The 25098-nt window shown below is 42.3% G+C and overlaps 5 protein-coding genes and 1 long non-coding RNA gene across 10 annotated transcripts; 1 reads left to right on the top strand and 5 right to left on the bottom strand.

Moving 5' to 3' along the window:
* Positions 1 to 206: 206 nt before the first annotated feature.
* On the bottom strand, positions 207 to 7148 carry Not3 (CCR4-associated factor Not3). Of its 2 annotated transcripts, XR_011717676.1 has the most exons (10): positions 6625 to 7148; positions 5480 to 5712; positions 5209 to 5364; positions 4941 to 5120; positions 4561 to 4848; positions 4144 to 4399; positions 3394 to 4013; positions 3067 to 3276; positions 2268 to 2904; positions 207 to 511 (listed from the first exon to the last, which is right to left on the bottom strand). XR_011717676.1 is itself a non-coding variant. In XM_071701881.1 (9 exons), exons 1-9 carry the CDS (start codon positions 6647 to 6649, stop codon positions 2806 to 2808), a joined length of 2067 nt encoding a protein of 688 aa, XP_071557982.1. In that variant the 5' UTR covers positions 6650 to 7148; the 3' UTR covers positions 291 to 2805. The 2 variants fall into 2 exon arrangements, 1 of the variants encoding a protein (XP_071557982.1); XM_071701881.1 differs by having other exon boundaries at positions 291 to 2904.
* Positions 7149 to 7536: 388 nt separating this feature from the next.
* LOC139770149 (uncharacterized) lies at positions 7537 to 9052 on the bottom strand. The gene is made up of 2 exons (XR_011717677.1): positions 8920 to 9052; positions 7537 to 8836 (listed from the first exon to the last, which is right to left on the bottom strand). It is a non-coding gene; the product is annotated as an uncharacterized lncRNA (long non-coding RNA).
* Positions 8738 to 17810, top strand: Mesr4 (misexpression suppressor of ras 4). 4 transcript variants are annotated; one of them, XM_071701875.1, is made up of 2 exons: positions 8738 to 8874; positions 10176 to 17810. In XM_071701875.1, the coding sequence occupies exon 2, from the start codon at positions 10204 to 10206 to the stop codon at positions 15967 to 15969; it is 5766 nt and encodes a 1921-aa protein (XP_071557976.1). In that variant the 5' UTR covers positions 8738 to 8874; positions 10176 to 10203; the 3' UTR covers positions 15970 to 17810. The 4 variants fall into 4 exon arrangements, with proteins under 4 accessions (XP_071557976.1, XP_071557974.1, XP_071557975.1 ...); XM_071701873.1 differs by lacking the exon at positions 8738 to 8874 and adding an exon at positions 8919 to 9054; XM_071701874.1 differs by lacking the exon at positions 8738 to 8874 and adding an exon at positions 9220 to 9742.
* On the bottom strand, positions 16107 to 20528 carry LOC139770139 (cilia- and flagella-associated protein 251-like). Its single transcript, XM_071701888.1, has 6 exons — positions 19808 to 20528; positions 19645 to 19736; positions 19004 to 19238; positions 18411 to 18681; positions 17886 to 18016; positions 16107 to 17767 (listed from the first exon to the last, which is right to left on the bottom strand). Exons 1-6 carry the CDS (start codon positions 19901 to 19903, stop codon positions 17693 to 17695), a joined length of 900 nt encoding a protein of 299 aa, XP_071557989.1. The 5' UTR covers positions 19904 to 20528; the 3' UTR covers positions 16107 to 17692.
* A 77-nt stretch (positions 20529 to 20605) lies between these two features.
* On the bottom strand, positions 20606 to 23212 carry LOC139770136 (cilia- and flagella-associated protein 251-like). Its single transcript, XM_071701885.1, has 9 exons — positions 23037 to 23212; positions 22801 to 22936; positions 22555 to 22718; positions 22161 to 22343; positions 21882 to 21990; positions 21582 to 21793; positions 21347 to 21498; positions 21021 to 21229; positions 20606 to 20761 (listed from the first exon to the last, which is right to left on the bottom strand). The coding sequence occupies exons 1-9, from the start codon at positions 23164 to 23166 to the stop codon at positions 20608 to 20610; spliced, it is 1449 nt and encodes a 482-aa protein (XP_071557986.1). The 5' UTR covers positions 23167 to 23212; the 3' UTR covers positions 20606 to 20607.
* A 743-nt stretch (positions 23213 to 23955) lies between these two features.
* Positions 23956 to 25016, bottom strand: LOC139770148 (cilia- and flagella-associated protein 251-like). Its single transcript, XM_071701898.1, has 3 exons — positions 24600 to 25016; positions 24179 to 24512; positions 23956 to 24095 (listed from the first exon to the last, which is right to left on the bottom strand). The coding sequence occupies exons 1-2, from the start codon at positions 24738 to 24740 to the stop codon at positions 24231 to 24233; spliced, it is 423 nt and encodes a 140-aa protein (XP_071557999.1). The 5' UTR covers positions 24741 to 25016; the 3' UTR covers positions 23956 to 24095; positions 24179 to 24230.
* Between the last annotated feature and the right edge of the window lie 82 nt (positions 25017 to 25098).

Raw genomic sequence — 25098 nt, 5'->3', positions numbered from 1 at the left:
CGATAAGTTTGGTAAGCAACAAAATCGACGAATTTGCCAACTCGCACCATTCACGAATCTTGTACGAAAGCGAACTATGAATTATGAATTACATATAGCGCACAGTCTGGTGCAGCTTGGCTGAATTAGCAAATGGGACAGAAATTTGTACGAAGATGCTCCTGTAAGATCTGAAATATAATTAAAATTCAGCAATAAGGCAAACATTGTTATACTGAAGAAATTAGTACTGTATTTTAACGACTTGAAGTCTTTGCACAAAAGCAGTATGGTATTAAATATCACTCAAATAATCACAATAAAATATATTATTAAGTAAAATCACAATTTCTTTATCATTTGCGATGAACGCGTTAGGGGAAATTAATTCGAAGCATCGAAGACAGAATTTTGTTATTATATAACAAACGGAGGTCTTCTTTCACTTGCACGCTTCTATTTGAGTGTTATCACATAAGCAGAATATCCCGTTTACGAGAAGAAATGCAGACAAAGGAAAGCACGTTCGTCCCTACAGCAGAAAAATGTTATAACGGTCGTTATGTACAGCTTTTACACTACTGTAAAATCGATAAATTGATTGTTTTCATCAAACCCCTATAGAAAATCAGTAATCCATTGTACAAGTTTTTGTAGTACAAAATACGGTATAAGAAACACGGTAGGTGTTCCTTCGAATTTACAACTACGATGCATCTTCTAAGTCCGCTAGGAGATTATTAATTGTATAAAGTGGCAACAAATCCTCATTATTTTTCGTGATATTTTTTTTTAAACCGCTTAGCGACGCACATAATCGCGTATCGCGCAGATTAACAAATATAAACGTGCATTGGAAAATATTTATCGGTGCTCTGCCGTTGTCTTGTCGTTGCAAAAAGCATTAATTAAAATGCTGCAATTTCAAACTGTGGTATCACGCATTTAACTCGGTTACGAATGCGATGCAAGCTTGTTAACAAACACATTTTGTGTGCAAGCAAGTACTCGGTAAAATCGTTATCGCACATGATGTTTTGACGCGTCGGAATTTTGCCGATCTTGTGCCGAGATTAAAAAAATTCCTACAATCGTATGCTGTAAATCTTGTGTAAACATTTGCCGCGAACATAATTACTGTTGTTTTCTTTTACAGATGTATAATCTTTAGAGTCTCTTCGATTATCTAAAGTAAATTTGAAAAATGTGCGATTCCGTCATGCAAATAATATTGATCGCCGCAACCTCTGCAACAAGAGTATCTGCTTAGAGTACATGTATACGCTACGCTTTATTCGGTAATTAAATTTCATTTCTATCCCGCTAAACAATTGTATGAGAATCTCAACTTAGTTTTTATCACTAGGGAAGGGGGGATGTATATCTAATCTCGTTGTCGAAGGCTCTTGCGATAATGAACGACGCACTCATAAAAAGAGGAATCGCTTTGATCTGCGATGTAATGTGCGAAATTATTTATTTTGGATACCGATACCATCCTTACAACATGATCAACAATTTACAATGCCTAATAAAAATCTGTGTATATTACAAAGTATTTTAACATTTTTTAAAACGATAATAGCTATTACCATTCTGTACTTGAAAGTACAAGATTGAACATACTGTTGAATACTTTTCTTCCTTTCTTTTTGCAGATTACGAAACAACTATAACGTTGATTTCGTTCTGTAAAAGTGTTTCATAGTATCAGCAATTTATTCGGACATTAATGCGTGCGTTAGCATTACTACGGTAATACTGACAGTTTATAATATAAATAAATTCGCACAGTACACGATTCCTCTCTGCGATTCTCGATAGAACAGATACGCGCATGCATATCGACAGCGATTAACGTCACTCGACGAGTTAGTAAAAGTTGAAATGCTTGTAAAGTATCATAATCTGAGGATTGCAAAGTGTGTAGCATGAGAAGCTTAGCCTAGCACGCTACAGTTAATGATACAACGCGGTACAATCTTAAAACTTCGACGACGAGCCCCGGCCTTATCAATCGTTAGAACGCATATAAGTAACCTATTTCGAAAGCGGAGTTTTAATCACGATGGATGGAATGTTTTTTCCAAACATAGGTTGAGATGATGTGCTAGTGCGTGACAAAAATCGAAACAACTTAGGTTTCATTCAAATGAGAAATAAAATATATTCCATAATATTATTATTCACTATTTCTACACATTCTGTACATTAATTCAATTTAAGGGTTTTATACCTCGATACACTTTATACAAAAAGGCTACTTATAATCTAACATTAAGACGTACCATAGCATGAGCGCCCTCCACCTTACCGCCAGACGGCAGACGGGCCGCACGCATGTTTGTACTGGTATTACAGAAGTCAGTCGCCAGCAAGTATATCATCCTTTCTCTCCCTCTCTCTCGCTCGCTTTCTTTCATTCTTTCCTGTTATCACACAGCACACTGAATCATTCCACGTATCTCTGCAGTCCTTCTTTCTTCATCTTTCCCGAATCTCTCCTTCCTTTGCTTCGTCTCGTTATCATTTACAATTAATTACGATCTATTTCCCATACAATCTTTCAGTGTGTTTCTTTTTTCACTCTTTTTTTCATCTTTCATCGAAAAAAAGGATTAAGATTTTGTCGTCGCAGCATCGAAATGTAATGAAATGCCTTCATTGCTTTCTATGCACAAATTTGTTCATTTTTAACCGATTTTTTTTTTATTGGACTCTACCGATTTTATACCGAACAGAATTATCATCTTCTATGAAAGTTCAGATAACACAATACCGGTACAGAAACGGCGCATTTCGAAGACTCAACGAGCGACAGAACTGTTAGTTCAGGTCTCTGTCCTCTAAGTACTTGTATTCGAAAGTAAATCCTTCTTTTTTCCTCTGCCCCCATTTTTCGTAGTCAAAATAGATGTACGTTCCCTGAAACACAAGTGATTCTTATAGAACCTCACCAGATATCACGCCCAGAATGTGCTACTAAATGATTAGTTCGCTCCTATCTCATTCCTTATTATAATTCCTTCAGAGGATATAAATCATCCTTTTTCCTGTAAAAATTGAATAGAAGAAAAATGCACTAACCTGCTCGTATTCCTCGTTAATAACTTTCGGTTCCTCGTGCCTCTGGAACCACATCATATACTTAGTATGAAACCTCCAGCTTTGTTTCTTCAAAGCCTTCGCTGCTAAATACTGCCCTTTAGACCCCTCCATATAATAAAAGATGAAGAACAAAGTTTCCGTAGAAAGGCGTTGGAAGAACTCCACCGTATCCGAATGGGGAAGCTGAACCTGAACGAAGCACGTGCGTGTGTTAGCAGCGTCAATCCACGCAGTCGTTCGTCGTGCGGAGAGCGAATTCCGAATTTAGCATCCGATCGAAGATCGTAAAACGCTTAGGAAATGTACCTGCTGATAATAAGGTGGCGTGGTGCATGTATTTCTCGGCAAATACGAACGTAATCTTTCCGAGTCAGACGGATGTGGCATATGATAGTAGGCGGCTTCCATCATTTGGAACTGCAGTTGGTGTTCTTTCTGTAACGGTACGGGTCCTAGAGGCGCGACCCCAAGCAGCGGAGGAATGTGTGCTTCCGACGTGGCGTTGCTGTTGCTGCTGTTGCTCGTCTTGGCACTGTCAAAGATGTTTCTATTCGGCTCAGAAGGTGGTATCTCGAGACCTGCTCGGACAATTACTTGTTGGGCAATGGATTTTAGAGAGGACATGCTTCCATCGGGAAGCTTAGGGATGAGACCATTGGCAGTGGACGGTGCTGGCGAGCAGGAGTTTACGGGTATCGGCGAAGATCTACTGCTGACCGACGACTGCGGCGACGAAGATGGTGGTACCGGTGTAGTCATTTCCGTTTCGCTATTGTGATTCTGACTCTGCTGACTGTGCAATACGTGCGTCGTCGTCTGTACCGGCGCCGGATTATTATTGTGCTGTTGCGCAACGGTTTGCGGCACATTCGACGTAACGCTGGACGTAGATGATGATGACAAGATATTATTCTCGCTGTTATGAGCTACGAAAAAAAAAAAGAGACAAATTTAATGTTATTTATCGAGCCATACCTATAAAAGCGCGAATTGATCTTTTATAACAGTATCCACGGATATGAATGGTCGTGTGTAAAAAAAAATGAAATGTCTTACTGGATGTTTTGTTGGAGGTAGAATGGATGGCTTGCGAATTGCTGTGCGAGGCAGCTACGGTGGCGAAATTGCCGACATTAGTCGTGGCAATGTGATTGCTCGTAGAACTAGGCGAGCTATGGCTAGGTGTCATGGGAATGGTTTTGCTTGGAGTGCTGCTCGATAATATGTTCGATTTTATGGTGGCAGTGCTTCCCGTAGTTGGAATGCTCGCTTGCGTATTCAGTAGCGGCCTAACTGCTGTCGGTTTCACAGGCTGAAATCAAACGAGACGTCAGAAGCGATGTCACATATATCCGTATCAATAGATCCCGGCAAAAGGGTTATTGATCTGTACTTCTAGATTCCTTCGAAAATGAAGTATCGATCCACTTTTTGACTTTCTCGAACAAAAATTTAGAATGAAAGAACCCACACCTTGGTTTTCTTGTCATTATCTGTAGAACTATCGCTCGAATGGTTATGCATAGTAGAGCTCAACGTTGGCGACGGTATAGGCGAAGTACAGGAATTAGTTGAGGTTGGCGTTCCTCCGGTTTCATTGCTGTTGTTACTATCCGTTGTTGCTGACGAGGGGATGCCAACACCGGATAACTCAACTTCATCGAGGCCGATAATATCATCGTAAATATATTCGTTCTCTTCAAAATCAGGATCTTGCGAAGATTCGATGTAATACTCAACATCGTCCTTTATCCTCTTAATCTGTTAACAATTTCACGTGGAAATTAATAAGAAAATTATCAAATAAACCGCTACACAATCGCTTCATATTATGCCAATCTGAAAACACTTACTGTGTTGACTTCGACAGACATATTATCAAGCATACGTAATAACGTCTCCAATTTACGGATATGGTAGCGGTGTTTGTCCAGCTTTGCCTTCAATTCGTCCACCCTATCTTGCTTGTCTTTGTCTATCCTTTTCTTCTTTCCCGCCTGTAACGATTCTATTTCCGATTCAAATGTATCCATCTATACCAAAAGTAATGTGTTACAGCAACTTGTACTCGATCACTACCGAAGATGATCCAAGAGACGTTATCGATATAAAGATTGGTACCTGCAGATTGAGAGCGTCTATAGAACTGGCCAGCCAATTAGTAACCTCATCTTTCTCTTTCTGAGCTGGGTCCAATTTCTGAGCAGCGCCTAAACCTTCTTTAGAATAAGCCTTTGTTTTCGTCTCTCTTTCTACAACTTTAAATCTTTCCATTTGCTATAAAGCACAAAACATTTACTATATTAACTTATTCATAATAATTTACTTATCCTAATGTATTTATTATCAACTCGAACTCGTTAGAAGCAGGTGCAGCAGCAAATATACTAACAGTTTCAATCAACTTCCGATAGTCGAGAAGCGTACTCTTGTCCTTTATTTCACCCGACGCGATCCAGCTCTTAATTTGATCGCGTAACCTTTGAAGTTTCTTGATTTCCTTTTTGAGATCAGCCTCGTACTTTTCCTTCTGATTGCTGTTCGTGGCATTATGAACTTTTTGCCAGATATCCTCAAAGGTTTCCACACCTTCAGTTACTTTTTTAAGGCACCGATCTATTTCACCTGAAGTAACAAACATATACAAGTTATTTCATTGTTTTATATTCATTTCCTTGATTTTATTAGAAAAATTACTTAAAAAATTGATATATCAGCCCTCTTCACTCCTGGCTTATTCCGATTCGTAAACCAATCGCATAAACATTTCCAAGAATTAAACCAATATGATTTAATGCGTTTAGTTTAATAATTATTTTACTTACTCTTTAAGAAAATAAAAAAAAACTGAAAATCGTGGTTTATACACATGTCACATATATATTTATTGGAGAAGAATGTTCAGAAAGAAAAAAAGAGAACAAAATTATAAATCCTTGCAAATCAAAATCTGAAGAAGCGAAGAAGACAAAGAATACATAAAATCAACCATTATAATAGAAAGTTATAACAGAAAAAAAAACTCCTCATTCTTGCACGATTCTTTCAAGATAATAATTTGCATCGAGGTACAACACAGCTCGCGCCATCGCGATTAATTAAAGAGCTAAAGTTTAAAACTTTTAAAGGTTATGCCGACAAAATAAAAAGCCGCCGCGTTGTCCACGGTGAAGGGTTGACCGCGATCACGGGGGACAAGCGAGAGACAAAGGCGAGCGAGGTCCACGGGCTCGAAGCCGGAGCCCGGATCCGCGCTTCGTAGCCATTTGGACTACGACGCTGGATCGGGCCGCGCGATATGCCGGGAACCGTGCGCTCTTGGCCCGCGGCTTGGCGCGATTCGCGCGCGCAATTACACGCGCGTCGGCGGAATCGGCGAGAGAGAGAGAGAGAGACCGGCGACGGGGAAGCGCGAGCCCGGGGAGCCGGGAACGGCCGCGGACGGTCCCGTCCCGGATCCGATGCCGCGAGCTCGCGACAGGAACAGGCGATAACGATATCCAAAATGTAAACACGCTGGAGACACTTTCTCCTCACCTTGCAACTTCCTTGTCGCAGCCATGGCTATGTGAACGTGCGGTAAAATGGTTCATGCATAGTCCAGACGTATTTGGTGAGATACGAAGCAATTTATCGTGAGAAACGGCCGTGGAACTATTATTCCCCGTGTGATATGGGAGCCTCGGCCACAAGATGGCTTCCGTTTTCAAATGACAACGTCCGACCGTCCGTGAGTGTGTCGCGCACAGAGACCCACCGCCGAGCCTGCCCCTAGAGACTTCCCGCGACGCGTGCCCGCCGAGCCGTGCTAAATCTCCGTCGATTCGCGATTACGTGAGGTACCTCCTGGCCGCGTAGCCGGCGCGTCTCGCTTTTGCCGCCCGTGAAGGAATCGCGAGTGAGGCGAGTAGCATCAACAAACGTGATATACACGAGATACGAGGAGCGAGACAGTCTGATACGCGTCGACGCACTCGCACGCATTCTATACTCGATACGCGTACACTTGACTACCGTCCGCGCGCGACAGGCGACTCCGCAAGTCCGCAGTTCCGCGAGAGAGAACCAGAGAACGCGATATCGCCCAGGGTGACGTGTATCTAGAAACCTGACGGCCGCGCGCGACTTCCCTATGGCAAGTCGCGATTTTGCGATAGGACTGATAGGAGCTACATTCGGAGCATTCCGATAGAACCGTCGCGTTCCGACCAATCGTTAAATTATCTACAATTATTTCAAGTTCTTTTAGGTTTCGTCGATATGTAGAATAAGCTTTTGAAATCAAAAGTGAAGGAAATTAATTATGAATTAATTACTATTATATGATACTAAAATTAACAACGAATTTGATTGGACGCACTAGTGCATTATTTAGTGCATATTAAAGCCGTCGCACACAAGTCGCGCGATGTGTGTGTAAAAATGTTTAAAATAAATATATAAACCATGAAATTCTCAATACACTTTATTGTACTGTTTGGACAGTATGTATTTTATCATTCGAGATATTTGTGTTACACTTATTTACATTCAAATTAGATTTGTGTACAAGGCTTTAACACTATAAAGTGGCGCGTTTAATCGAGTAATTATGGAGACTCAAAGCAACTTTGAACAACTGCGATTAACTTAAATCGATGATTACATCAACCGGTAGAATTATTAATAGTACCAATTACATAATTCATTGTCTTTAATATCTTCAACAACAAAAATTGACAACTCCATCCGTATTGATAAAATAATACACGTGTTATTTAATAACTCAGCTGATTAAATTAGCTAATTAACCGGCAATTGTTGGAATAACTCTCGAAATCCTGCAACACGCGAAACATCAACATCCAATAAGTTTTATTTTCTAGAAACGTTTCAAAGCTCGTTCAGCCTGATTGGCACAGCCGGACAAATTATACAGAAGCGAGCCAATCACGCCGAAGAAACTCAACGCCGCCGCTCTGCGTTAGACACGTGATTGGTCGATCTCTTTTACTATGGGTGCGTTCCACTTATCGCTCACAATGCTCGCGAGCATCATTTCGTCCTTGTTTAACATTTGACAAATAACAAGGATGAAATGATTCCGCGAGCGTTGCGAGCGATAAGTGGAACGCACCTTATGTGTACGCTTCGTGCGGTCGTGCAAAATTCGTCTAGAGTAGTCTAGACAAGACTAGAGGCGCGTTTATTGGCACGTTCGTAAACAGGGCTGCTCGCGCGCGGGAACGTGCCGAGAGAGGTATCAAGAGTCCCGCTGATCGGAGGATTTAACCCTCGGCGGTTTCGAGTCGCCGTCGCCGCCGACGCCGCCGGCATTCGCTCGCTCGCCCTCCCGTCCGCGCCCGCCGGTCGTTTACCGGTCGTCGTCGAGTGTAGTCAAGTGTCGTCGCTGGAGTGGGGATGGGGGGTGTCGCGGCCACCACGCTGGATGTACGCGTGTGCGTCCGCGAGGGATGCCGTCGTGCCGCCGTTCGACGGCCCTGAGCACCGGAGCGAGCGGCACTCGCGATCTCGCATTCGTTCACGCACTCGTGCCCGCACCTGTCATTCCATCGTCGTCGTCGTCGTCGTCGTCGTCGTCATCGCCGCTATCGCCGCTCGTACGCGAAGGCCCGAGCTGAAATCCGCGGGGCGACGTCACGTCATCGTCGGCGGGCATCCCGTGACCCGTTGGGATCCGGTGCCGCCCATTGGACTCCGGGCTTAACCTCGCGCGCGACGGCGGCGGCTCTCCGGGCGAGAGAGAGAGCTATGACAAAGGGTGGCATCACTGGGGACGTGTTGGAAGTACGGACGGTGCAGCGCTCGTTGATATGACGCCATTTTACTAACCTTTTCGTCGCGTACCACTACCGAAGTCGAACTCGGGGCCGACGAAACGCTTCGCGTTAACGCGCCGCACGCCACGCGGCCGATCTCACCGTCGCACGGAGCACGTACCCGACGCCTGTACCGCGTTCTGCGAAAGTAAGTCTCGTCCTTTGTCCGCGAGCTCTCGCCGCGGTTTCCCCGCGACCGCGACCGCGATCGCGGGAACTCGCGCGCGCGACCTGCCTCCCTGCCTGCTCTCTCACCCGTCCTTCTGTTTTCTCGTCCTCTCGTGCGTGCGGTGCACGATTCCGTAATCTCCGTCCACGCGTCGTCCGGCTTTCGCCGAAAATCGTGGACCGAAAGTTCGAGAGGGGAAAGACGCTGCCGTGCCCGATCCGCCGATCTCGTGCCCCGGGATCGACGTGTCCTCCTCCGACGCCGCTTCCCCGTCGTTTCCTCGGAAAGTAGCGGCGGATCCCGCGCGATCGCGAGACCGCGGCGAGGTCCTCGCGTCTCTCCGGACGTGACATGTGACTGTGAATACGAGTTCGAGATTTCTTTCTTTTTTTTTTTTTTTTTTTTTTTTCTCTCTGTGTCTCCTACACGGCAGCAAAAGTGCGAAATCCTCGGAGAGTAGAATCGTGACGGGTGATCGTCTACGCGCGCAATGCGTCGCAATAACGACAATCCCGTTTCCATCCCCACTGAGAGATCGCTAGCGAGATCGTGTTGATGATGTGTTTCTGTCGCAACGAAACGTCGTCTGTGTTCAAGAAGGCTTCGATCGCGGATAATTTCGAGCTTAACTTGACGTCGCTAGGATTAACGATAGTTTTTTTCAGTAGTAAATAAACGTTGCACGTTTATGTTTATGTTTCTACCAATGCAGATTTACTTTAATCTCGATTTGACTTACTTTTCATCCTTTACTAGTTAAAAGAAGTAGAAAAAGATAAAAAGTAAGTTAAACCAAGATTAGAAATGGACATTAGTGTTAATCGTAATTACAATAGTTTTTTAGATTAATATGTTATTGGAATAATTTATATTTACTCATGCGTATTTTATATTTAGATATATATGAAGGGGTAAAAGCCACAGTGGGGTAAGTCAAATTTTTTTAAATATTGACTCGTGTGCATGCAACCAATATAATATATAAATTGCATCTATGCACACGAGACAATATTTAAAAAAATTTGATTTATCCCACTATGGCTTTTACCCCTCCATATGTAAATGTACATGTAGCTGCAATACATAATTGTATATTTCAGGTAGATCGCCGCAACAGTTTCCACTATTATGGAAGATGAGGATGGAGAGAGTAAGGTTATAGATATGTGGAACATCTTGGAGGAGCAACGACTCAAAGATTCCACATTGGGCAACGCATTGAGACATTCCATCGACGATGTATACACTGCTGTAATCGAGGAGGAGAAACAGCTAATACGCTACAACTCGATCCTAGGGAACGACTCGCCGGGTAATAATACCATCGCGGGGCCAAAATTCGTATTCAAGGGTTTCAAGAAGCGCATCTTGGCGGAGGCTCGAGAAGTTCCTGCCGTCGCGCCGAAGAACAGCTCGCCGGAGCTGCGGCAATCGACCCATCCCAATGCGAGGACCGGCAAGGACAAAGGGGTGGAGAGGAAGCGGAAGCGTAAGATAACGGAATACGCTCAATACCTGGGCCTACGACCGTCCACGAGGTACAAGTGCTCCAAGTGTCACGCGTGGGTCAGTTGCGGTCCCAACTCGAGACAGAACTCGTGTGCTTGTAATCCTAGTATGACGCCGATGCCCAGTACCTCCGAGTCGAGTGCCTCGGTGCCGCACGCGAGCAACTTCAAGATCACGAGAAAAGTTTACCTGTGCTCGGCGTGTGGCACGTACTTCGAAAATTGGAACCTGTTCTTGCACATGAGGGACATACACAAGCGTCACATATGCCTCTTCTGCCTGGGCATGTTCGGCCAGGCGGAGAGGCTGTCGTACCATCTGATGAAGAAGCACAGCGTTCCGGAGATGGCGTTCTCCTCGGTGGAGGATTTCTACAACGCCTTCAAGGGTTCGTGCTATCTGATCTGTTGCAGCTGCGAGAAGGTGTTCTCGGAGACCGATGACTTCTTCAACCACTTTTGCTCCCCGGTTCTGGAACAGGACGCGACCGTTGCCGTCGCGTCAATGTGCACCATATGCAGACAGACCGGTACACATGCGAGTACCTGTAATGTCACGCTGTCGGACACGGATAAGGAATTACGTAGCCCGTCTACGCCGCTGACAGTCGCCGATACGACGTACGCGGACAATGCGTCGCCGACGACCGTTCCCCCGACGGAGATAGCTACGAATCTCGGGGGTAAAGGACTACCAAGAAAAGCGATAAAATACAACCGGAAGAAACGCGAAAGAGACGACGTGCAGAATTCTCGCCAACAAAAATCAAGCGCGCTGGCGGCGAGGAAGCTCGGCGCGAAAGTCCAGTGTAACGAGAATCAATTTGATTGCGGTCTCGATGTCCAAAGAGAAATTGCAAATAGCTTACCCAGGGACACGGTCACCGAGACGATAATGGAAGTGTCCAGGTACAGGGCTGACAATTCGTCTGACGAGAACGACGAGAACGACGAACAGGTGATGAATAAGGACGTGTACAACAATCGTGACAAAGGGTCGGGCGGAAAGTCGCCAGTTCAAAATTGCCAGCTCGATTTCAGTGAACCTTACGACAGTGTAACGGAGACTATCATGGAGGTATCACGCTATACGGGTGAAGAAGACAAGAACGAAAGAGAGGATGCAGCGTATACCTCAAATATACCTGCGTCACACACGGTTGAAAAGATGAATACCGAAGACGAGGAAACGTGCGACAAAAGTGACGTTGATCCGTCACACTCGGCCAGTTCGAGAGCGCCTAGTCCAGTACAGTGGGACGCCGAGGAGACTGCGACAGCGGATACGAAAGTGAACGCCACGTGCGAGACCGGAACTAAATACGATAGTCCACAGGATACGCGGAGTTGCAGTCCCGTCAGCCATTCAGTGTTTAGTCCGCAACACGAATCGCTCATATCGGATTCACAACCCAAAGAGAAAGAAAATTTCGAGGATGTCGACAAGAAAAAAGTGGAGAAACCTGTCACCACGAACACCACTGAATCTCAGGCCTCGGTTTCATTTAACGCTGTTGCTTCTTCCGATAGAAGTTTGGTCATCAAGATTTGCAACAGGAACTCGCAGTTCAGCGTCGCGACGACCACCGTTACGAGTAGGGAATCCGAGGAGAATAACAACGCCGAAGGGTCAACGTCGAAGGAAAGAATGCCGAACGGTTCGGAAGTTGACAGGGACATCGTTGACGATGATCAAGCGAACGAGCTGGACGACAGTGATTCCGACAGCGACAAACTAGCGGTAGTGGACAGTAATCCGGAAGAAGACGAGGAAGCGGAGGACGGCGATGAGGGCGAAGAAGCTGACGAGGCTGAGGACAGGCACGACGACGCGGAAGACGAGAGCCAAAGGAACCAGGAGGAAAATGACGAGACTAAAACTGAGACGTATACCGATAGATTATTTTCTGTCACGGAAACGATGCCGATCGGTAATCCCGACGAGACATCCGACGGTAACGCAATCGAAGGTGTTGCAAACGAACAGACGATAAGTCACACGATTGACAACAGCGGTATTGTGTTAGCCGGTGAAGATGTCCCGTGTATCGACCTGAACGTCGAGGGCACCCTGGACAGCATGGAGCTGGAGGAACTGTTGAAACGTTGCATAGAGGTGGCCAGTCCTGTCTGCGTGTACTGCAATCACGCGCGGTACATCGCCGTCAACGGCCGACAGCTGGGCCTGCACATGCTGGCGGAGCACAAGTTTCAGCCGCAGCATCCCGCGATAATTATACACGCGGAGCAGTTCACCGCGCGGGTGAAGAGATCCCTCGACGAGCTCGAGACCCGTTATTTCAATCTGGACACGTACAACAGCGCGGACGGCACGTACAACGTTCCAAACGTATTGATATACGAGTGTTTTCATTGCAGATTTCATTCGGCCGTGCACAAGGAGCTGTACTTGCATAACCGAAAGATGCATCAGAAGACCATATTGATCTGCATAATGTGCAAGTCGACGTTCTACAGTTACAGCGAGCTGGTGTGCCACCTGTGTCCCGGCGTTTACTCGCCGAATGTAAATCTGCGATATCGATGTTGCCTCTGCTCGGTGGCGAGTCTCCCGTCGGCGTTTCGACTGATGGTTCACGTGCGCAAACGTCACCACGCCTGCGACGTCTGTCTGGAGTCTACGGGCAATCAGCAGCGTCTCTCGAATCACGTGTGGAAGCACAAGCTACATCATTTGTGTTACAGATGCGGGATTGCCTACCGTAACAAACCGGATATCACGAAACATCTTTTCTGGAAGCACGGTACGGAGAGCGTCCTGTGCCGGAAATGCCTGCAGAAGAAGTGGCCGCACATATATCACTTCTGCATACCGCCTACGGCGTTCGTCTGCGAGGAATGTGGCTCGAGCTTTGGACGCGCGGTAGCGCTGAAGGTGCACAAGAGGCTGCACTCCGGCGATTTGCCGTACGGCTGCGACGAGTGCGGGCAGCACTTCATATCGCGGAAGCTTCTAGCCAAGCACCAAGCGGCTCACAGGGAACCCGAACCGGAGGACGTCCACGTGAATGTGACAGACGTGGTTAACGCTCCACCGACGGACAAAGATGAGAAATTGGATAAGGATACGACCGTGGCGGCAACCGACGGGGACCTGACGACTGGAACCGAGACCGTGTCAAAGAACGTCAAAGAGGCTGTGAAAAGAGTAGTCGACGTTTACGATCTGCCGCCGCTTAATCTGTCGTCCGAGAGCGACACGGATAGCGAGGAAGAGAAGCCCCCTTCCACGGAAAAACCACCGGAGAAAGAGAACATCGACGAAGATGCGACGAAGAAGAGTGAAACCGCTGAAATAACCACCACCGATGACGATGACGTCGCCGTAAACAACGATATAGTCGAGGTAGAACGGAACGAGGAGGAGAAGAAGCAGGAAGCGCGCATTATGGACGGCATCTGGGACAATTTTAAGACGTATGCTGCCAGTCTCGACGTAGAAGAATCCGCCAAGAATGTTGCGTTGAAAGAGAGCGTACCTGAGACTGACGCCGCATACTTGAGAAGTATCGTCCTTTCTGATCACGACTATTGCGTGATATATTCCTCCGACAAAGAGAAGAATGAAGATCAGGCTACTTCAATGGAAGATGACGCGAAAGCAAATGAAACCAAATCTAAAAGAAGTCCGTCGCCCGGTACTCCGAGTCGCAATACTGGATGCGACAGCGACGCGAACAAACGGAAGGCGAAGACTCCCAAGAAGAAGAAACGAAGCGGCAGCACGTCGTCCACGAGCGACTCTTCGAGCGACAGTGACTCGAGCAGTTGCTCCTGCGGCACTAACTGCAGTTGCAGCAGCTCTTCGTCCGGCAGCTCCTCCAGCTCTAGCAGCAGCTCCGATTCCGACAGCTCCGCATCCGAAAGTTCACCCAGGAAGCAATCCGGCGGTCGTAAGGACCGAAATAAGAAGGAGAGGGAAACCACGCGGGAGAACAAGTCGCAGTCTGTCGAGCCAGAGAATCAGCCGGAAGATAACCCGGAGGTCGCAATGGAGAACGGTTCTGTGGTCCCCGAGGTAACGAGCGAGCCTTCTCCGGTGAAGCTGCTCTTGCGAGAATCTGACTTGGAGACCGAGGAAACTGAGACGGACGAGGACTTCTACGACGAGTATCCTCAGCTGCTCGCTAATAAGTTGTTGGCAGAGAAGCGTAATCAATTGATGCTGTTGGCTACTGTAGCGCCGGCATCGACGCCAACCTCGACGCCGACCTCGACGTTGATGCCGGCGATAGAACAACCGCTAATGCCACTGAACAACGGCATTCTGGTCGCGGAAACGGCACTGCCGGATCCGATCGCAATGACCCTCGAGAATCAGCAACCGCAACCGCAACAGCAGCAGCAGCAGCAAAAGAGGAAAACGAAGACGAAAAAGCGACGAAAGGGCGAGAGAAGCGGTAAACGTAACGCGATTACAACAGCCACCGTGGAATCGATCAAACTGAACATTCCCAAGGCACTTTACCAGAAGAATGCGGGATTCGTTGCATCGTCGCAGCCGACGTTACATCCCAACAGCAGGTCTTCGACGCCGAGCCTGCTGCCGGCTGCAACGTGCAACGACTTTCACAGCGGCAATGCTGCGAACGTCGCGGTAGAGATGCATCATCAACAGCAGCAGCAGCAAGCGTCATCGGCCACCGCCGTCGCCGGCGTACCGAATCAGAACGTCGGCGGCAGCGGCGGCACGGATACGGAGAGCAAGAGAGTCTCGAAGAGGAAACGCGTGCCGAAGCGTTTTTACGGCGACTCGAGCGACGACGAACCGCAAGAAAAGCAGTCGTTCGGTCGATGGCGGAAAATCGAGACGAACATCTCCACAGCTACCACCACCATCACCCCGGCTTTCGCGCCGTTACCGCCGATGACGATAACGACGCCGCCAAATTCGAAGCCGCTGATATCGAGATTGTCCTTAGGCGGGAAGACTATTATACAGACGTACGGAAACAGGCCTGCTCAAGTGGAACAGGCAGCGAGCCAGCAGCAAGCGGTTCTACCCGAGGCGTCACCAATCGCCGCGCCGGCGTCCGCCACCGAATCCGAAGGTACCGCGGAGAGCAGCAGCGACAGCAGTGAATCCGAGGCAGAGAATACCGTCAGCGTAAGTCAGCCGAAGATCAACCCGATGACGCCGGCCGTCGGCGCGTCGATCACGGAGCGACCTGGCAAGATCTACTGTTATTGTCGTTGCCCGTATGACGAGGTGTCGGAGATGATAGCCTGCGACGGTGAGGACTGTCGCATCGAGTGGTTCCATTTCGAATGCGTTGGTATAATGGTGCCGCCCAAGGGCAAATGGTACTGTCCAGACTGCAGGAAGAAGCATGGTATCGTACAGAACGACGAGTACTGCGATTGATAGTTGTCGCATGGGACGACAATGTCGACAGTATGTTATTATTAAATTCGAGCGATCGGATCGTTGCTTTTTAGACGTAAGCTAGAATTTTTCTTCTTTCTTTTTCACGAGCGTACGAAAAGAAAAAAAAACATTGCTACACTGTTCCACGTTGATATTTTTCTTAAGCCGATACACAGAGTGTTTGTACATAACTATGTAAATACGTCTTAGAATAATTATAAGAATGAAATAAGGTTTTTTGTGTACATTTCTTTGTACTTCTTTTAACGACGGCGTATTGTATAAATACATAGCGTTACAATAGGTAGATGAATAAATAAGTAGATAGATGATATCACCGGCAAGGTATTACCATCAACAAGATTTGCTTTAACCACGTAAATCTCTGAATTAACTTATAATACAGTATTCGTTTCACGGTTTATTTATATACAGATATTTCATAAAAAGCATATGTATTTGCAACAATATATGTATATTGCTGCACAATTGCACTTTTTCATCTGCGTGATTAAACGTGAAATGGAGTACAATTTTGAATAAAAATACAACATTATAATAAATATTGTTGTAGACAAATAATGTCACCTGTCTACGAAGTATCTAGATAACAATAAAATTAATACTGTATTATAAGCTAATAAAGATCGGTAGGATCGCGCAAATTTCCGTAAAAACGGTGTTTAATGGTACCTTGTTAGTGATAGATATGTAGATAACGGTGCGTAATTGTACGCGAGCCTAGCAATGTGGCAAGGTTGCGTCTCACGAATCTTAGGATCTTCGCCTGACGCGCCTGATTGCAATTACATTTACGATCGTTGGCATTTCTGGCGGTGTCTGTACCCCGGTCTTAGCTATCCCCATTGCGATCGGCGTTCGAACTCTCAATACCTCTCCGTTGGTCCGGCAAGACCACGCTGCTAAATGTATAACTGTCGAGTTCAATTTTCCTGAAACCGCGGATACGAAAACGATTGTCTTGTTTTTTTTACTGATACCGGACTCTAAATTTTTAAATCGCTGTATCCGCTAAGGGCCATTGATTGGTTTCTTTAATGACAGCGGTGTACGAATATCGTTGTGTAGCGCTTCCTCAAAGCAATGTACCTCTCGGGAGGCGAATCTTTCCTTGCTTCTAGTCTATCGTATAAGTATTGTCTTGAAATAAAACCTTATTCTTTCAGTCGAAACATCCTCCTTCCGCCGACAGTTCTATGCCAAGCAGAAAAAGCCGGTCAATGGTAATTGTCTGTGGTTGTATTAATTTTATTGTATCGGATTTACAAATATCAGTCAACAGGCAGACGGCCGTCGTTCTTTGGCTATGAACTGTCGATTAATAAAATAACGACGCAATCGCAAGTACTGTAATATTAGAAGATGATGAAATGTTCATTGGAAATTTTGCTGAACAGTATTACAGCAACAAGTACGAATCTACATCATGCCGTTTTATATTATCTCCTCGAATTTCGTGTGCCGTATAACTTATACATTTTTACGCGAATCGAAGGAGCGAACGACGGACAAACGCCGGCGTTTTCTTTTAGCGCCTCTCTTAATTTTAGTTTAAATTTTAAAAGAACGAAACAGTTGTGCGCGCGGTTTTTATCTTTGGTTTATCGATCGCTTGCGTTTAACGGACCTCGTCACAGCGGTACATAGCTGTAAAAAAAAAATATCTCTTAGAGTACTGCAAGTGACCGTGCTGATTTCCTCAATTGTCAGCCATAGTTTCCTCCGGCAATTTGACACCCATGATATCCATGGCGAAATCTTTGTAAGATATCCTCTGTAACATAACGTAATAATACATTACTCTCGGGAAGCCTAAATACGAGTATATCTTATTTATCGCCCATTTCCGTGTTTTAAATTTAAAACATATTGCACGCGAGGGAGATAGTTACCGGCGGGAGAAAACGGAAATTGAAAGACACGGATCTTTGCGACAGACTTGGTTGAGCCTCGACCATTTCCTCGGTGGCAGACATGATTGTCTTGAGATGTGTATACGCTTCTTGCAAAGTCAACGGTTCACCTGTGACACATAGCAATATAAATAAATAAGAAGAGGAAGATACGTTATTGAACACCAGAAGTAAGACATTTATTTTGAAAATGGTGCAAGCCCAGTTTCAATTTTATTAACTCTACGCGATTTATTTAAACTTTGATGAAGTATTTATGTTTTCTTTCTATTCAAAAGCACAATTTGTTGCATTTATTAATATACATGATAATTTCAAACATGATTACATATTTTAAATAGAAGCATAAGACAAAAAAAGGACTAAATAGAAATAAGTCTCAGACTAAATTTTATAAACTATTAGCTTATATTAAAATGTAGTTAGTAATGTTAGTAATTTAAAATACTTTTGACGGAATTAATTAATAATAAATTAATAAGTAATGTCAATTAACGGACTTACCGATAGGTTTATCATCTTCCATCAAAGTTTTCAATATTGTCCCACCGAGTAAAATATCTATAAACTGCTCTCGCGTTAAGGTAGGATTGTCCATACTAACGGAATTCTCTTCGACGAATGTACAAAAGGCTTTCTTTATGTGGCGTATGCAAAGTCCGAACGCGGGTCGATGATTCACGTAGAGTCGCACGAATTCTTCAAAACTAATCTCTTCGACAAGTTTACTGGTTTCAACATATTTGTAGCGTACTTCTGCCATGATATTATCTATCTGAAAAATAAATTTATCTTAGCGAATCCTATACTTGACACATACAATGTCTCGAAATAAATAGAGAACTTTTTACTATATATTTTAACGCAATCAATACAAGAACAAAAATCTATTGTTCACTTAAATACAAACGGATTTTATTTTCGAAAATTTTTAACTTACAGCAGAAGAAAGATGCCTAGTATCAAAAATTTTAAAAATGGATCAAATAGTACATTTTTTTGGTAATAAAAATATTTCATTAAAGGATTCGTTACTTATAAAATTGAAATCTTGACTTTTAAAACGTTGTATATTTTGTGATACTGCAAAACTATACCTCTTTGTTGGTCGGATAATATCCCATAGCTCGCATAAGATTTGGAATCTGCTCGACAACCACAGTGTCGGAGATGGTTTTAGCAGCGATCGTATTCTCGCCTTGATGTAATATCTGCGCATAATAGAACAGATCCTTCATCTCATTTGCCAACCATCCTTTTTTCCCACCTTCGATAAGGCTGTAAAACGGCGAGAGTCCTTCGCCACCTAATCGCGCCATTACATCAACGGATCTAGAACAATGATCTCTTTAATGGTATTAAAACATGTGTCATTACGGCCGTGTTAGAAGATGATGTCAGAATCGAGAAATTTAACTTTACAGACCGAAGTAAAATGAATTTTTCCCTCGTATATCACTCATGTTTGATAGAACGAGGGCAACTATAATAATACTAATGGCTTTCTTGAGTTTACAAAATAACAAATAATTATAAATTTTAATTAATCATTACAAGGTCTTTTTCCGCTACAAACGCATTTAAATTAAATGATAGGCTTGTCAATAAAGAATTTGTTGTAGTAATATGTCAGAAAAAATATATATACCTATATAATTTCTCACGTTTGACATCAAAATTCAACACGGTCGCAATAGAAAGCCGGGTGTCCAAACTACTTTATATAACGCAAATCAACCTGAATTTGATTTTCCACACTAACACACACGGATCGTTGTAGCCTGCGGTAAAGAGTATTTCTTTATTGCTGCTGATAGAAATACTTATTATCTGTAAATAGAGATGGATTATAATACTCGTGTATGTCAGTTAAACGTAAATATGTACACAGAACGTCTAACTTTTTGCGGATGACCCGTCATGCCGACGACCTTGTATGGATTGCCGTCCAAAGGCAATAACTGAAGGCCAATTTCTTTGTCGGTCGCGAACACCATGTAGCCATTATTGTTAACAAGTTTGTCCGCTAAGATCTATAGACATTGTAGCGATTTTTAACGCAGTATGCTAATCAATTAATTATAAAGCGAGGACACTTCTTTGATAATTGAGAAAGTAAAAATTTAAATTAAATATAAAATTCCGAAAATATGCTCTTTATATTTTTTAATTACACCATTATAAGATATTTAATGAATATCTTTGAGGAAAAAAATGTAGTTATTTATTAATTAATCGTCTACTTATGACAAATTAACGCGCTTAATTTTTTATTATTTTCATGGCTTTTAAAGTTTGATTATTGATTAACTATTTGTTGATTGAATATTTGTTTACAATGTTCCTACTATAATTTACATTTTTTATCGCAATTATATATACTTTAATAAGTATTTAATTGATTAGAGAAGTGTCCTTGCTTGTGATTATATGTAGGATGTTTGAAGATCATATCTTTGTTGAAAAAAATTAAATCTAAAGAAACTGTGATTATTAGCCTGATAATTAGAGCTCTTTGTATATTCAAATCGGTCGGAACATTGTCCTAAAATAAAGTCCCATTGCATTACTTGAAAATATTCTACTGGTTCTTCGAAGGTCGGTCCTAAGTAAGTACCGTGAATTGTCTTGGTAACATCACTGAAGATCTTGTATTTGTGCTGTAATTATAGATTAGGATATTATGTTTTGCTCACGCAATCTAGATGAATCGCAGGACTATTACTTCGGAATTTGAGATCATGAGGAATCTTTCAGTACCGGACTCGGGATACCATGCTAGGCAAAGGGGAACAGCGCTCTGTTCGATTTGATCGATACGTAAAATTTGAAGTCCTGGCACTGGATATGGTCCGCTGTAATGGAATTATAAAACGTAGCTTGCAAATTATTACCATTTTCAAATGCTTGGAAAATTAACTAAATCTTTTATTTGCTCTATTGCCTTATAAACTGCTCAGTATAATGACACAATATTCTACATACTTATAATTCAATTTCTTTAATCTTATTCACAATAAAATTTAAATATTTTATTTGAATCCATCAATTTATTTGAATTCGCATCTTCGAAGCAATTTCCATGAATAAAACAATATAATTCACAGATACAACCTGCGCGCGAGATCGTATTCGACGAGCTCTCGATCCTCTCCCAAAGAAAAAAACCGCGGTACATCGGAATCGGATGCGGCCGAACCAAAAAGTATGTCTCTGATAGGTGAATAGTGCGAGTGATATTTTCCAATCAAGTTCCACATGTTGCATTCCTTCGACGCGACGATCTCGTTTCTTTTAAATACTACCACGGTCAACGCGTTATCCTAAAAACATTCATTGATCTTAAAAGTCGATAAATTTATTTACTAAATTAATAATTAAATTTGTTGTCATAACGTTATTCGCATACCATGAAATGCAAGACAATCAGGCTTTCTTACCGCGTAAGCCATGTAGTTGGCGCACCGCGTGAAAGCGATTTTATTAACAGCCGCCGAAGAATGCTTGTACGGTATTTCGTCTATAGGGTCCAAGGTAATGTGATGTAGAATCCAGATCGCCCCATTTTCTAAACCGCACACCAGCATATCGCCTAAAAGAAGATAAGTATTTTCCTCGTGAAGAGATTTTCTTCTCTTCCTTTATAATAATAAAGAGACATTCATCGATATATACATCTCGGTGAGAACTTTAGAGCCGTGACGGTCTTCAAGGTCTCGTGGCTTTGCGGACAGGTGACATAAACGATGTTTTCATCGGTCATTTGTTTAGCGAGAATCGGCTGATAGTCCGGAAGAGGTGGCGTGCTCCTGGATATTATCAGAGTGCACTTTTCATGATTGTATAAATGCACAGTACCTTGCGCGTCACCCACAACCACATAATTGCTGTCGTTGAAAAATTACTATCGTTATTACATTATTACATTCATTTCAACAGAATCTTGCTATAGAACCCTATCTTGAATTGTTCTACCTTTCTGGGTGAGAGTCCATACAAGTCGGAATTGAAACCGGATGATGAAACACAAGGTGACATTTCTGCTTTCGGATTTCTATTAGTGCTATTACGCCCGTAAAAGAACCTAAGACAAAAAAAGATTCAAGATAAAAGAAGAATGCGATAATATATTCAGTAATATCTATATTATATGTTATAATATATTGCTGAATGTAAAATATGTATGTGTGTAATGTTTTAATATATTAAATAAGTCACATATAATATCGGGAATCATTTCAAGAATTTTCTTACATGCAAGAAAATTTCGGACATTAAATGGAGAACGCTGTAACGTAGTATCCGTTGGAAAACAGCTCGGTATTGTTTCGTTAGTTGCCGTGGATTTATTACTCTTGTAGTTTTGTAGAATGTGTTCTGCATTTATAGTGAGTTCTGATAAGACTGACCCCGTTTTGCTATTATCTTGACGCTCGTCTGATTCAAGAAAATATTTCAGTTTGAAACGATCTACATTCTATTTTTCCTCTCTGTTAAGTATATTGATATGCACAAGCCTTTGCTTTCCTCTTTATACATTGATATCAAATAAAAAAACACATGATAAAGAGGAACAATCTTGAAACCCTGAAAAACCAGGACTCTCGAAAGAAAGACATTAGGCTGATCCTTTCAAAATAAGTCTTACTTTCAGGTACATCGTCGGCAAATGCCGGAGCTAGCAAATTGGATTGGAGATCGAAGCTTATCCATCGAATGGAGTCCAGATCGCAACTCTGACACCAATACAAAAGTCTTAATTGATAGTCATAGAAAGTAATGCGGCCATTCGAATTTCCCGTGACAAGCATACTGTGAAATTAACGATTAGATCATTATAAGCGGCTATCGCTAAATTTACTAGAGAGATTTTAAATTCTAAATTTATATATACCCTTCGTTATCGAGCATAACAGTAATACTGCTTTTCTGTAAATTAAGAGTCTTTATATGTTTCTTCTTCTTACAACCAGTATCATCGACAGCATGTTCGTCTTCACAAGAAACATTGTCCCATATTAAAATGCAACCTGAAATAATAGCAATATCGGGCAAATATTATTTAATCAGATTAATAATTAATAGATAACAGATTAATAAATTAATAAACAATTAATAAACAGACGGTACCATTTGTACTCGCTGTCAATGCTTGTTGTATTTTTGGAACGTAGCATGACACGTTAAAGATACCAATATGTTGAAATTTTGTCATAATTTTGGGGCAATCGTAGCTCAAAGCGTGACCATTCTTATTCATGAAATTCAGAAGAGATACATAATATATAATACACAATAAATAGTGTCATAAATGAAGTCGTTATATCTTTAAAATTAAATCAAACATTAGATGAAATAGATTTTATGAAGTATTCTTTCTTTTTATGAAATATCTAGCATTTTCTCTTCCCAGTTTTGATTTCAAAAATATATATTGTTATTTATATTACATTTAAAATACCTATTTTATAAAGAAAAAAAATTGAAATTTTATATAAACCTAAAGAAAATAATTTTGCATGAAATTATACTTCAAAATATTGTCATAACTTTTTACTAAATTATATCGCTATTTCGTTTAACTCCAAGATATATACGATTATACAAATAAAATAATGCATTTTCACCAACCCAAGTTAGGAATAGGACATGATAATCGGTGGTCAATGCAAATTGTTCCGAACACTCGTCGTTGAAAGTTATTCCCTTGACACGTTCAGATGTAATATCGATTAACGATATCGATGCTGAAAATATATTGATTAATAAATAAATCATCATGATTCTGGATTACTGTTCTAAATTCAATAATCACAGATAAAATCTTCAAAATTTTAGTCATAATAATTGCATTTTTCTATTTTAATAATTGAACAAATTTTCTTGTAAAAATAATTATTAGATATATAACAATAATGTAAAAAAACATCAAGATGCAAATATAATTCCCAATGCAAAGGTATAATTGATATTATGGCATCGAATTTTTTAAACAAATAAATGATTAACGAATGTACAGATGAAGCCGGCAAACCGTCCGATTTATCGCTTCCATTAGTCCACAGCCAGAAATGCACATTCTGACATTTTTCATCGCTAACGGTGACTATTTGTTTAGCATTAGGACTGATACCAGCAGCTGCGATATCTTCACTACCATGTGGCTTAAATAATGTGCAAACAGGAACCCTGAAGACATTAATAATTTCGCTAACTTCTCGATACATAAAATGTCACAATATTTGTACGAAACCTGAAAGAAAAATAGTTACCCCTTTTCAGTGTCCCAAACCACTACCACACTATCCTCCCCGGAATCCGCTGTTAGCAACCACTTGCCGTCACGCGAAGTTGACAGAATTTTAACAGCGTTTCGCTAAAAAGGACAATTAGGTTTCTCTTCAGTATTATTTGCCAGTAATTATCATTGTTTTGCGGCAAATCCAAACGTATACCGACATGACCTAGAAGTGGTAACATTTTCCTCGAACTATAGTCGTAAATCACGGCCACGTGCGAACAGGCGTATGCCAATAACGCGCGATTTTCGGTAGTTAGATTTATGACTGGTGCCTCCGGATTCATCCCGAAGGACCATTGCAGTTTCTGAAGAAAAACAACAATTTTTATTAACTAAAAAAATATCAGATTTGCCAATAGTGCACTACTTTTTTTTTTTAATTTTTTACTCACGAACGGGCAAAGATCGTGCTCCGCGAATCTTTGCTCGAGACATTTTTTCTTCGCGTTTGTTTCAATGGTTTCCGTCTCTTCGTTAATTTTGGCTTGAGATCGATCGGCAACCGATGGAGAAGCGGCGGTATACATCGCCATCTTATAACAAACCGCGACTGTAAAGTGTAACAGTCAATTGATAGGATAGAGAGGATTGAAATTGATAAAGTAGAATTCGCATTTGCATTTGGTTTTCAAGATGACTTCGTTGTAGAGATAACAAAAATTGCTTTTAAACACATATACAATTTATTTAATATTTTTAATATAATAATAGCAGTATAAATTTATAACGCAGTTATTTATAAAAATATAGTTTCTATTACGTTAGAAATGCAGTATTTTGTGAATATTTTGCTATGGTGAAACTATAGCAATTGTAAACATTACTAATTCTATTTGCTACTATTGTATTCGAAGATAAATAATTGAGCTTAAATAGGACATTTATTTTGGA

The sequence above is a fragment of the Temnothorax nylanderi genome, unplaced genomic scaffold (assembly GCF_030848795.1).
Source record: "Temnothorax nylanderi isolate EJ_2023f unplaced genomic scaffold, tnyl_v1.0 TNYL_tig0027_pilon, whole genome shotgun sequence".
In the NCBI taxonomy this organism is placed as follows: domain Eukaryota; kingdom Metazoa; phylum Arthropoda; class Insecta; order Hymenoptera; family Formicidae; genus Temnothorax; species Temnothorax nylanderi.
This window is presented reverse-complemented; position numbering and strand designations above follow the sequence as displayed.